The sequence below is a fragment of the Penicillium diatomitis genome (genome assembly GCF_028827545.1).
Source record: "Penicillium diatomitis strain IBT 30728 chromosome Unknown utg000003l_segment0_segment0, whole genome shotgun sequence".
NCBI classification, from domain to species: domain Eukaryota; kingdom Fungi; phylum Ascomycota; class Eurotiomycetes; order Eurotiales; family Aspergillaceae; genus Penicillium; species Penicillium diatomitis.
The window spans coordinates 616,046-627,581 of record NW_026623175.1 but is presented as its reverse complement, the minus strand read 5'-3'; the positions used below and the strand labels follow the sequence as shown (position 1 = coordinate 627,581).

Sequence of the window (11,536 nt, the reverse complement as noted above, 5' to 3'; positions counted from 1 at the left end):
TATCGCATGAGATCGCCCTGCTGATACATTAGTGGTATCACCCCCTTTTTTGAGGCAACTAGGAGCCTGTTAGTCCATGTAAGTCAGTTATAGGGGCTTGACCTGGCATGTTGATCTCATGCTTCTGATGCCGGTTGACCCGGGCGTTTTCTCCCAGATGAACCATGTCTACTCCGGCTGGTATACTCCACCGTCCCAGTGCACACTGTACAGTCTGCGAGCACACTGTACAGTCTGCGAGCACACTCCGAGATCAGCCCTACTACGGAGCTCAATTGTTGCAGTTCCCCAGACCTTTGACGTTCTGCTTATCTAGAAGGGTAAAGTGCAAGCTCCCCATCAGGCCGATGGTAGTTGGGACTGAACTCGTCTACCAACATCTTCTCAAAGAGATTGTACTAAGCGAGCACGGCTCGGGTGGCGTTGAAACAAAGACTCTATTATTCGTACCAATGCCGTTGTGATCTTCACGGAGCTGTCAAAATAGGCTCTGTTCTCAAATTTGAGTTTTCCCGAGTTGTCTCGCAATGGTCGAGATTCTGTGTTGACTCAGTCCGTGAACTTTACTCGCCCTGGTCGTTACACAACAAGTAGCGATGAGGCGCTCGACTTGAGCCTGTTCAGTAGTCATACTTTTCCGTGGTGCCGAAGGTCTGGAATCCGGAAGAGCTCTGTCATTCCCAATTCTTTTCCCTCCGATGGAGAGTACAATTGTACATTATTATTGTACTGTATTTTCTTGTTAACGGTAGCTGAAGGCTATTAGTTATTCTGACAGACCGGGAAAGTCTAACGAGTGATTCTCCAATAGACACGTCCACAGCAATTTTAGCAAGAGATGAGTTCAACAATAGTAGTCAGACTAGGAGCAGTCGAACTGTCGCCAGCCTCTTCAACTATCAAACAAAATTGGATCCATTGCCTATTTACATAGGTGGACTGGTATTGATGATGAACTGCGTTCATCACGTCTGGACTGCAAAACGGGAGGAATCTTATCGACACGCCCGTCATGTGCTCGCCGTGACCAACCCGCCAAGTCAGGGATTGGGAGGAAAGCACTACCTTCTGTGGCACCTTTCCACTTCCACATCAACTTCTTCTCCTATCGGTGATCCTTTGACCCTCACTTCCTACCTCCCGAGCACTCTGAATGGTCTATGGACTCAGGACTTTTTCCCCCCGACTTGCAACTATAAACGGTGGCGCAGGAAAACATTCCATTTAGAAGCGTGGGACCGGTGTTTCATCGAATGTCGCGGTTGAGCCCGGCCGTGGCCCCGCGCTCGCAGCCATCCCCATTTTTTCGACCGCTGGAGTCAGTGTTGGCCAGGCCGACTGGCTTCTCTTTAGTCTGTACTCTGCAGTGGTACAAACTACAAACTGCAAAGTGCTGGCCTGCTAGGGTAGTCTCCTTCCTGTTTCTGTGAGGGGATCGTGCTGCATCAGCGCGGGCGCGGGCGTGAGACCGCGAGCACGCCCGGATGATCCACCGACGTGGCAATGGATCGGTGGTTGCCCCTATCGGAGCTCTTTCTCTGCCCGCTGTGGCCCGGCTTCCGTCTCAGAAACCCAAGATGGGATGGGCCAATTGCGATAGGGCCTTTGGAGCTACACAAATCCTGCGATCTGCAGACGGCCCCGTTCCACCCTCCCTTCCGACCCGTTCTCTGGCGGGGGATGCCGCCGGAAAAAGGAGGAAGCCAGAAAGCATATTGCTTGTGGGGGGCCCGTATTACCGTCTGCGAGGGAGCTACAGTACTACACTCACCTGTGAGCTACAGGGTTGGACATTGGGTCCGATCATCCATGGGCTGTAGCGCTGGACGCTGAAGACCTCCATGATACCCCCTATTTGGCCAGTCATCGGATCGGCGGAGGTCAAAGGCCAGCATCTGGAGGCGTGTCACCTCATCGATTAAGCGAACAGCGCTAGGTCGAATAGAGCATTTGGTGAGTGGGGAATCGGTCGGAGGCCGGGCCAGAATTAATGGGGGACATACATGATACGACCATTTGCGAGCACCGAGAAAACTGGGTGCAGATCCCTGCACTGTAATGGACTATTCCTGGTAAGTGACGAGGAATTATGCTCTTCACATGCAAAGAAGGCCCTTCACAAAGATATGTCAGACTTGCAGGGAAGAATCGCATTGAAGATCATGAGACCTGTCGTTCTTTGAAGGGTTCGTACCTGGGGGGACCCATGTCACTGATTTGGTGCTCTATTTCGTCAGTCTTGATACTATTGAACGGGAGGATGGTTGACCTCGAGTTATAGTCTGTCCGATTCCTTTGAACACGGAACTGACGATAGAGGGATTGCTGTCATGCAATCTGGCCCCCATCATAACAGGCTTGTGTCAACCCAGCTCATTGGACCGCCCCGAGTGAAGATGGAGTAGTCAACCGGGTCTCCTGGGAGGTCGGAGCGGTTAATGAACAGGCTTCCCTGAAGGTCTGCGTTCGCCACGCCCTTCAAGTCAAAGCGAGGACCGGTTCTGCAACGACGTGGCTCTTTCCTTGATGTCCCACCCACAACACACGAAATGCTCAATTGACGGAGCAGAAAGAGAAAAAGGAGTGGCCAGCATCTGTGTTGAATCATGCAAACCGATTCTTACTCATGGATGATGCTTCCGATGAGTCGTGCAGTCCTAGGGCGCCAGGACATGTCAACAGAGCCGGCTTGTTACGCTCAACTGATACGGTCCTGAGCTTTGATGTCGTCGCACTTTTCCTTAGTCGACGAGAAGGAGATTCGAATTGCGGCGACGGTTCCTTACTAGACATGGCCCGTCGCGACATCTGATCGTCGATGTCTGCTGTGTTGTCACAGGGTCAAATCTCTTTTGGGCTATTCAGCTCAGCCCGATTGAATTCGAAGGCTATACAGATAGCCAAGTGGACAATGCATTCATTCATAACTAAGCCAGAAAAAACAAACAATAAGAACCACGACAACAACCATTTCTTTGACACCGGGTCTTGCGGCATCAAACATCACGACAATGACGACACTAGCAAAGGAATTTTCCCCTTCATGGTAGGTGTTACGACTCCACTGTGACCATGGCCCATTGACCATGGTCAAAAAGGGTGCGCTCGCTTTTCGTCTAGCTGCATGACTAAAGGCCCCTGCAGTGGACCCCACACGGTCTGATTCAGGCCCATTGGATCCAGTGGACTAAGCCCGGTGGGGTAAGAGGCCCGCCCGAAGTTTCGTGTTGCCTGACAGCCACGAGCTCCACGGCCAGACCTCAGCAGACACCGGGTGCTTGTGTCAATCTGAGCCGGTGCGAAGCTGATCACTTTTGGATTGTGGACAGGACTTTGCGAGCAATGACTTGCTTTGCCTACCTTGCAGGTTTCACTCGCAGACCCAGCTGACTCGCGCAATGATCTTCTGTAGCTACAGCTAAAGACAACCGAAGCGACCTCACCGCTAATCATCGTGAATATAGCATGCGACATTGCCTGCGCGCAGTCTGGGGGTCCTCGTGGGTTATGCATGACTGCATGGCTCCTTTCGTCGGGCCATGTGCCAACCCAGTCCATTAGCCCGTTCGACTCAGACTTCCCATCCCTGCTAGCACCACGAGGCAATTGAGTGCTTGTTCTTGAATACAGTCCTTTCATAGTATGTCTTGTGCCACTTGTGCTTCGACCAAAGCCCGTCGGCGGAGGTGTTGCCTATTTGGAAACGATGGAAGCCCGACTTTCCGACTGTGTCGTGGAGGGACTCACACCTTCTTTTTGATCAATTTCATCATCAGAAGTTAGCCCATGAGATGTTCGGGCCCAGTACACATGGTGGGTATGTGGACACGGTGGTTTGTGATCTTCCTTGTCTGACAATGCAAACTCAGATGAGGTGGCGCATACCGCCGATGTGCCTACTACCGCCGTTGAGAACCGTCTGCCGCTTAGCGCGAGGACGAAGATTGTCTGGAATTCGAACTAAGCACATTCCAAGCATGGTCATTGGCCTCCTTCCCTGTGTGGAAACATCTGCGTTCATTTCTGACCCGGCCTGCATCTACCCGGGCCAATAATGGCCGGCTCTGGATCATCGCAACACGTTGTCAATGGCTGTCACGTCGATTGAGAGGGGCGAGTGAGGGGAAGGTTGCGAATTTGAAATCAGGTCCTTCGACGACTTTTCTAGTTGAAAGGGGCATCTTTCCCTAACCTTTTGACGAGCCTCTTTCCAGATCACAGATGCTGGGTAGTTGAACTATACGCCGGCGCAATGGGTTTCGCAGAGCAGGCAATGTCGCTCCTGACAGTCACAAACATCCTTATATCGCTCGTGGCATATATTGTTCTCAAATTTGTCTATCAGATCATTCATTATCGCTTCTTCCACCCATTATCTGCTTTCCCCGGTCCCTTTTGGGCATCTGTCACTCGGCTTTGGCTCGCCAAGCAGAATCTGCAGGAAACGGAATACTTGACCGTGTACGACCTGTCGAAGAAGTATGGTACGTGGTGATTTTGTTGCCGAACAGCTAGTGGTTGGCATGAAGCCATCGTCACTAAATGGAAATATGATCAATAGGCCCTGTTGTGCGAGTCACCCCGACATTGCTCCTCGTCAGCGATCACACGAAACTTCCGGAAATCTATCACCGCAATGCAGACAAGACGGGCCACTACATCACGGGTAGTTTCGGAGAGACCGAGAGTTTGTTTAACATGAGGTCGCACAAGACACACGCCCTCTTCCGAAAGCACATCGCAGGACCTGTATGCACAATTCATATCGAAATTCAAGTCACAACCAGCAGTGCGATCTGACATGGAGACTACAGTACAGCTTCACCAACATCAAGAAGATGGAGCCGATGATCGATGCGCGTATTGTTGAATGGAACCAAAAGCTCGATGAGACTTTTGCCAAGACCGGCGAGGCGTTCGACTTCGCCTGGTGGGCAGTGTACGTTGCGCACATTGTTGTCGTCCTCCAGCTGAAGAATCTGCTGACGTTGAATATGAGTTTCTTAGATACATGGCGTATGATATCATCAGCGAGATCGGGTTCGGCGCTCCATTTGGATTCATCGAGAAGGGCGAGGACATCGGTGGACTTATTCAAGGCTTCCACGATGGTCTTGCACCCTTTGGGTTCCTTGCGCGCATGCATCCGTTTACTTCATGGATGAAGAGTACTTTCATGAAGAAATACCTTGTCGCTACCCCTCAGGATAACTCCGGAATCGGCGTTCTGATGCGCTTCCGTGACCGACTCATCAAGGAGCGCCTGGATGACGTCCAGTCCGGTAAACAAGTTGAACGCATCGACCTCCTCCAGACATTCCTGGACGCACGCACCGAAGAAGGCAAACCTCTGGACTTGGAGTACATTCGCGCCGAGGTCCTTCTCGTCCTGCTTGCCGGCGCCGACACCACCGGTACCGCCTTCCAAGCCCTGATCACCTACCTCTTGACTCACCCCAGTTCGTACAAGCGCATGATGGATGAGATCGACGAGGCCAGCCGCAAGGGTTACCTTTCCGAGGTGCCTCAATACAATGAGGTCCTTGAGCATCTGCCATTCTTCGTGGGTTGTGTCAAAGAGACTATGCGCCTGTGCCCCTCCGCTCCCAACGTCTTCCCTCGTTATGTCTCTGAACCCGGCCTGGACCTGTATGGCAAGTGGGCTCCCGCTGGCACGGAAATCTCTTGCAATCCGTACCTGGTGCATCGCGATCCGGCGCTTTACGGTGCGGATGCGGAAGAATTCAAGCCCGAGCGTTGGATGGACCCCGAGAGGGCGAAGCTGTATAACAAGTATAACTTTGCGTTCGGCTATGGATCTCGTGTTTGCCTTGGCCGTGACATTGCAATGATGGAGCTGTTCAAGGGTCCTCTCCAGGTATGTGTCCTAGTTGGGTTCTTCTAACAGGCATGGTTCAAGTCAGACGTGCTAACCATCCTTTTTCCCCCGCGGGGGCTGCGCAGTTCTTCCGCTCATACACGCCTGAATTCGTCAAGGGCAAGCCTGAGCCTAAATTCGTTGTCAAGGGTGGTGTTGGATACTGGCGGGACGTTTGGTTGACTATTTCCAAACGCCCGCAGGTGGCCCCGGAATAAATTAGGACATTCTGATACTTTATGGTCAGAGAGTTTGGAAGGGCTCGGCCAAGACGAGGCCGCGATACGACATGCATATGTTGGATCGAGCCTGAAGAGGCATGATTACTGTTGTGTTCCCATGACACGGAGAAAGCGTTTCTTCACTGGACCGTAAGCTCACATACTGGGGACACGTGTTGTATCAATGTGTTATATGTATGCGATTTGTAGAAATATACTGAACATGATGAACCGAAAATGTCTGTTTAAATTGCACGCCCGAAATAAGAACAGAAGCTCTTTTCTGAGCAACGAGCAAGCATGTAACCCCCAAATCTGTACCTCGCCCTCTTCTTCTATCTTAGTTTTGAGTGCATGTCAAAAATCACAAAGTATTGCCACAGTCAGACTGTTAAGATCTGAAAGCCGATTGCTTTAGTATCAGACATCAGAGCCCATAACAGTATCCTGTGAAGAGAAGATGTCAGCGTCATTCCTGAAACATAAACCCTGATAAAGCGGGTTGAAACATACCCTGGCAACATGGTAGAGTGGAGTGATACCGGTCCAGTGAGTGAACTGATACACCCCTTGGCCAACAAGAACTTCCAGACCAGGAATGGTCTTCCATCCAGCGTCAGCAGCCAATTGCATCAACGCAGTCACCGCAGGCTTGTAGGCCATTTCGAGGAGGACGCGGGGCGTGTGTCCCGCGACGGACTTGCCGATCACGGTGCCGTCAGCCTTTTGAGCGCGCTCAAACATGTGGCAGAGTGTCTCGCGCATGACGGGGTCAATGGGACGATCAGCAGGAATGGTGCCGATGGCCACTTGCGGCACCGTCTCCAGCTGCTCCGGGTTCTCGACAACACGGATGTTGTAGCTAGTTGGAAAAGTCGCCACCATGCCCTCGAGCTTGCTGGGGCTGCGACCGACCACATAGATCGGCGAGTAACCCATCTGGTGGAGGGCGTAGATAGCAGCGCGGGCGGTACCGCCACCTCCGATCACCACGGCGCTTTCGGTGCCCGAGGAGCCGTAAATACCGGCATTGCGGAGCACTTGCACCATACCTTGCCAGTCGGTGTTGTAACCGACTAGACGTTTGGGCTTGTCGCCATCTGAAACGGGGACGATGGTGTTGACGGCGCCGATGATCTCAGCCTCCTTGGCGACTTCGTCCAGAAGTGGCATGATGTCCAGCTTCAGGGGGATGGTGACGGAGGCGCCTCCAAAGTCAGGAGCGTGAATGAATTCCCTCACATCCTCAACCTTGGTGGTCTCCAAGCGCCCATATTCATGCGGAAGGCCAGCCTCCTTGATTAATTTGTTGTGGAGCGCAGGCGACCGAGACATAGCAATAGGTGATCCGAAGATGGCAAATTTCTGAGGCTTTATCTCTCCCATCAGAGCCAGACCGCGACGGATCTCAGCTGCGGACAGTTGACCAGGAGCAGCCTTGAATGGGAGGCTGGGGTGAGATACCGGGGTCATGAAGCCGTTCAGAATGCGGCTCAGTTGGCCTTGATCGCCCATGTTGATAGCGATCAGAGGAACATCATGAGCCTGCTCAGCCCATGTCTTGAATTTGCGCAGCGCTGTGTTGTCATCCAAGCTGTTGGCAACACCGACGAGCTTGATGATATCACCGTACTCCAGCGCTCGGTTGTATGAGGGAATCCAGGACATGTTTGCCCACGAAAGCTTGCCCTGGGGATCGTGATGGGATGCAATAACTTTAGAGTGTCCCTTCATTTCCAGCACAGTACGAAGCAGATCATCTGGGAAGGCGATCTCGAGATCAACGAACTCACAACCAGAACGGAACGCTAGCTGATACAGTGCTAGTGCAGCCTCGTGATCGTCGTCGGGGAAGCGTCCTCCTTGACTCTGCGTTCGAATGGTGAAAATGATAGGCAGTGAGACTCGGCGGCGGAGGAAGGACATTTGTTCCGCGACGAAGTCAACAGAGGGAACACCTCCATTGGCAGCAGGATCCTGGAGAAGGTCCACACGCAACTCCACGGCGTCCGAACCGACGCAAACCTCGTGAAGCTTGTCACCGCACTCGCGAAGGTCGGGCAGAGTCAGAGAGACGAAGAAAGAGTGCTTCTTCTTCTTGATTTCAGCAAGAGTGTCCTTCCGTCCAGTGACAACCAGCATGAAGCGCTCGAAATCTTCAGAAGCCAGTGCAAGTTCAGCCTGGCCGGCGTGTTGACTATGATACTGGATGTTGCTGCACTCCTGGAACCACGGCTTGCGGCGCAGCCAGACACCCATCATATCGTCCACGTAAGCAGGTCGGGTCTTGTCGATTTGCAGGAAGTCCATGACCTGCTTGATGTCGCGGCTGATCAGCAGCACGTTACCCTTGTTTTTGTGGTAATCGACGAGAAGCTTGCGGGCCTCCGGAATCTCCACAACGCCACCACCGCATGCAAAGACGTATCCTTGGGGGCGATCTTGCATGGTCTGCTGGAGCAGGGCCAACTCTGCATCACGGAACCCTTCCCAACCACGCTGCTTGATGATGTCAGGAATGGTCAAACCTTCAATATTCTCCAATTCAGTATCAAGATCGATGAAGGGTCGGCCAAGACTCTTAGCAACCCAGTTACCGGAAGTAGTCTTGCCAGCGCCGCGCATTCCGATGATATAGACTGAAGCATTCACACGCTCCTCAGAGCCCGAGACGGCATGTTCCTCCTCCCCGAGTTCTTTGCCCTCAAGCTTTACCCCGAAGAGTTGATTCATAGTGTCCCACCAGCCTGGCCAGGTCTTTCCGACGCACTCCTTCTCCAAGATGAGTGTCGGCTTCGGGGCGACCAGTGAGAGTACGCTGAAACTGAAAGCAACGCGGTGATCGTCATAGCAGTAAATACCGCCAGCGGGTTGGCGAAGTGTAGACCGGTCAATACCATCAATTTCAAGTCCATCTTCGTGCTCGCGACAGACGACGCCGAATTTAGCAAGCTCATCTTTCATAGCCTTGATACGGTTGCATTCCTTGACTCGCTGGTTTGCAATGCCGTAGATCCGAGTTGTGTGATTTGAGTCCTTGCCTCGGGCTACTGCAGCAAGAACAGAGGCAGTCAGGAAAGCATCTGTCATGGGTTCCATGTCCACATTGGGCAAGGGACGCAGGATACCATCAGCTGGTCCTGTGACAGTAGTGGAGTGATCCAGTTGCTCCACAGTACATCCCATGGGCCTCAGCACATCAACAGCGAATTGGGCATCACCTTGCAGAGACTTGGACCCAATGTTGGGAACTGTGCAGGTGGTACCGGTAATCGCAGCGATGGCCAGGGGATAGGTAGCAGACGATGCGTCACTCTCGACAACATACTCGGCCGGGTTCACATAATGACCCTGGGGGATGTGGTAAGTGTGTTCTTCGGTCGTCGACTTCTTCACATCAATACCGAAAGACCGCATCATGGCGGTGGTCATGTCGATGTATGGCTGAGAGATGGGCTTGCCACCCACCAATCTCAATGTCACAGGCTCCTTGGCATACGGGGCACACATCAACAGAGAGGAGACGTATTGAGATGACACCTTCGCCGCGAGATTGATGTCGCCGCCAGCGAAGCCACCTGAGGCTGCAATCTTGAGAGGCAGGCTACCTTTACGTTCCATGTACTCAATGCCGGCACCATTGACAGTCAAAGCGTCAACGAGATCACCGATGGGCCGTTGCTTCATACGGTTGTTACCGGTCAGAACGCTCTCGTTGACGGTGCTAGGTTTAGCCAGCGTCGCCACCGTGGTCAAGAATCTGGAAGCTGTGCCAGCGTTGCCTAGATACAGAGAGGAGGGGCTTGCCGTGATGGTGCCACCCATGCCGTTGACTACCAAAACCTCGCCCTCCTCTTCCCATGAGAATGTGGCAGCGCCGAGCTTCTCCAAAGCGTTCAGCATGACCTCGGTGTCGTCGGAATGCAGGAGGTTCTTGACCCTGCAGGTACCGGAACCCAGAGCAGCGAGTACGAGAGCACGATTAGAGATACTCTTGGAGCCTGGAGGCGCACAGGTGACATGCAAACCTGTGGGCACACCCGGACAAACCTCAATGCTTGGCGCCAAAACGACACCAATGTCCTCGTTGGAGACCACGCTAGCTTTGGGCTCGAATGTGCGTCCGATGGCTGACAGTAGAACGACCTTCTTCTTCGGGCCGTCATTCTTCTTGTCCAAGGCCATGTTGAAAAGAAGCTGATCGACGGAGCAATGTTTTCCAGCAGTGAGCTTGCGGACTCGGGAGTCCTTCATGGAAGTAGGCAGACCGTACGCGGAGATGCACTTGACGATACGGGCAACAGCAACACCTTTCAGGATGCCCAAATGACGTGCGAGCTCAGCCTCTTTCACCATGCCAATGGCGACGCATTCTCCATGAAGAATCTGAGGGGTCAAGATTGCCTCAATGGCATGGCCAATAGAGTGGCCCCAGTTGAGAAGATTGCGAAGCCCACCCTCTCTCTCGTCCGCGGAAACAACAAAGGCCTTGTGACGAGCAGACGCCAGGATTCGGGCCTTGAGAATGTCACGAATGTTGTCAAAGCGGCCGTGTCCAGGCTTCGCTTCGCTACGTGCAGCACTGAGAATCAACTCAGCATTGTCTTCCAGCGCGGTGAACTCCTCCTCGCTAGAGATAGCGGCAGTCTTGATGACTTCGGCCATGCCGTTGATGAACTCCCGCACGGGGAGTGTTTCGAGGAACTCGAGATCGATGTAGATCCTTGATGGCTGCCAGATAGCTCCGATCAAGTTCTTACCCAATGGCGTATCGATGGCCGTCTTACCTCCAATCGAGGAATCCACCATCGCCAGGAGGGTCGTAGGGACCTGTACAAAGCGGACACCCCGCATGTAGGTCGCCGCGATGAATCCCGTCAAGTCTCCAATCACACCACCGCCCAATGCAATCACCACAGTGTCTCGACCACATGGCGGGTTCTGGCTCAGCATCCAGTCTTCGATATCGGCCTTCGTTTGCCGAGACTTTGAACTCTCGCCAGGAGGGGCATTATAAACGAGCAAGCGGGGAGCAGGAGAAACGGAAGCGGATGCCGCCTCGAAGGATTTCTGGAAACTAGGTGTGTAGAGGGAGCCGAGATTCGTGTCCGTGATTAAAACATAGGTAGTCGAGGGCAAGCCGCTGATCAGATCCTTAGCGACATAGTTGCGCCACAGACCGAAATCAGCGACGATGCTCTCTTCACCCAAGATGCTGATCTTTGTGGGCTCAGTCATGGTGAGCAGGCGAAAAAGAGAATGAAGCCGTGAAACAGTTGAAATTCCTTCGTATTCAATTCATTCTGCTCAATTGTTAGTATTTCCCATGTGATCGTGATCTCAAACCCGCCCTATTCGGAAAATATTGCTGTCTCACCCCCACCACGAAATCGAGCTCTCCACCGAGGAAGAGTATAACAAGAATAAAGAATGGGAA

At 52.8% G+C, this 11,536-nt stretch overlaps 2 protein-coding genes across 2 annotated transcripts; one reads left to right on the top strand and one right to left on the bottom strand.

Annotated features, from left to right (window-relative positions):
* Positions 1-4,252: 4,252 nt before the first annotated feature.
* Positions 4,253-6,096, top strand: N7539_002464 (cytochrome P450; the record flags this gene model as incomplete). Its single annotated transcript, XM_056932067.1, has 5 exons — positions 4,253-4,484; positions 4,562-4,749; positions 4,815-4,939; positions 5,008-5,878; positions 5,965-6,096. The coding sequence occupies 5 exons, from the start codon at positions 4,253-4,255 to the stop codon at positions 6,094-6,096; spliced, it is 1,548 nt and encodes a 515-aa protein (XP_056792026.1).
* A 423-nt stretch (positions 6,097-6,519) lies between these two features.
* N7539_002463 (pentafunctional protein ARO1) lies at positions 6,520-11,337 on the bottom strand (the record flags this gene model as incomplete). Its single annotated transcript, XM_056932066.1, has 2 exons — positions 6,520-6,546; positions 6,613-11,337. 2 exons carry the CDS (start codon positions 11,335-11,337, stop codon positions 6,520-6,522), a joined length of 4,752 nt encoding a protein of 1,583 aa, XP_056792025.1.
* Positions 11,338-11,536: the final 199 nt, after the last annotated feature.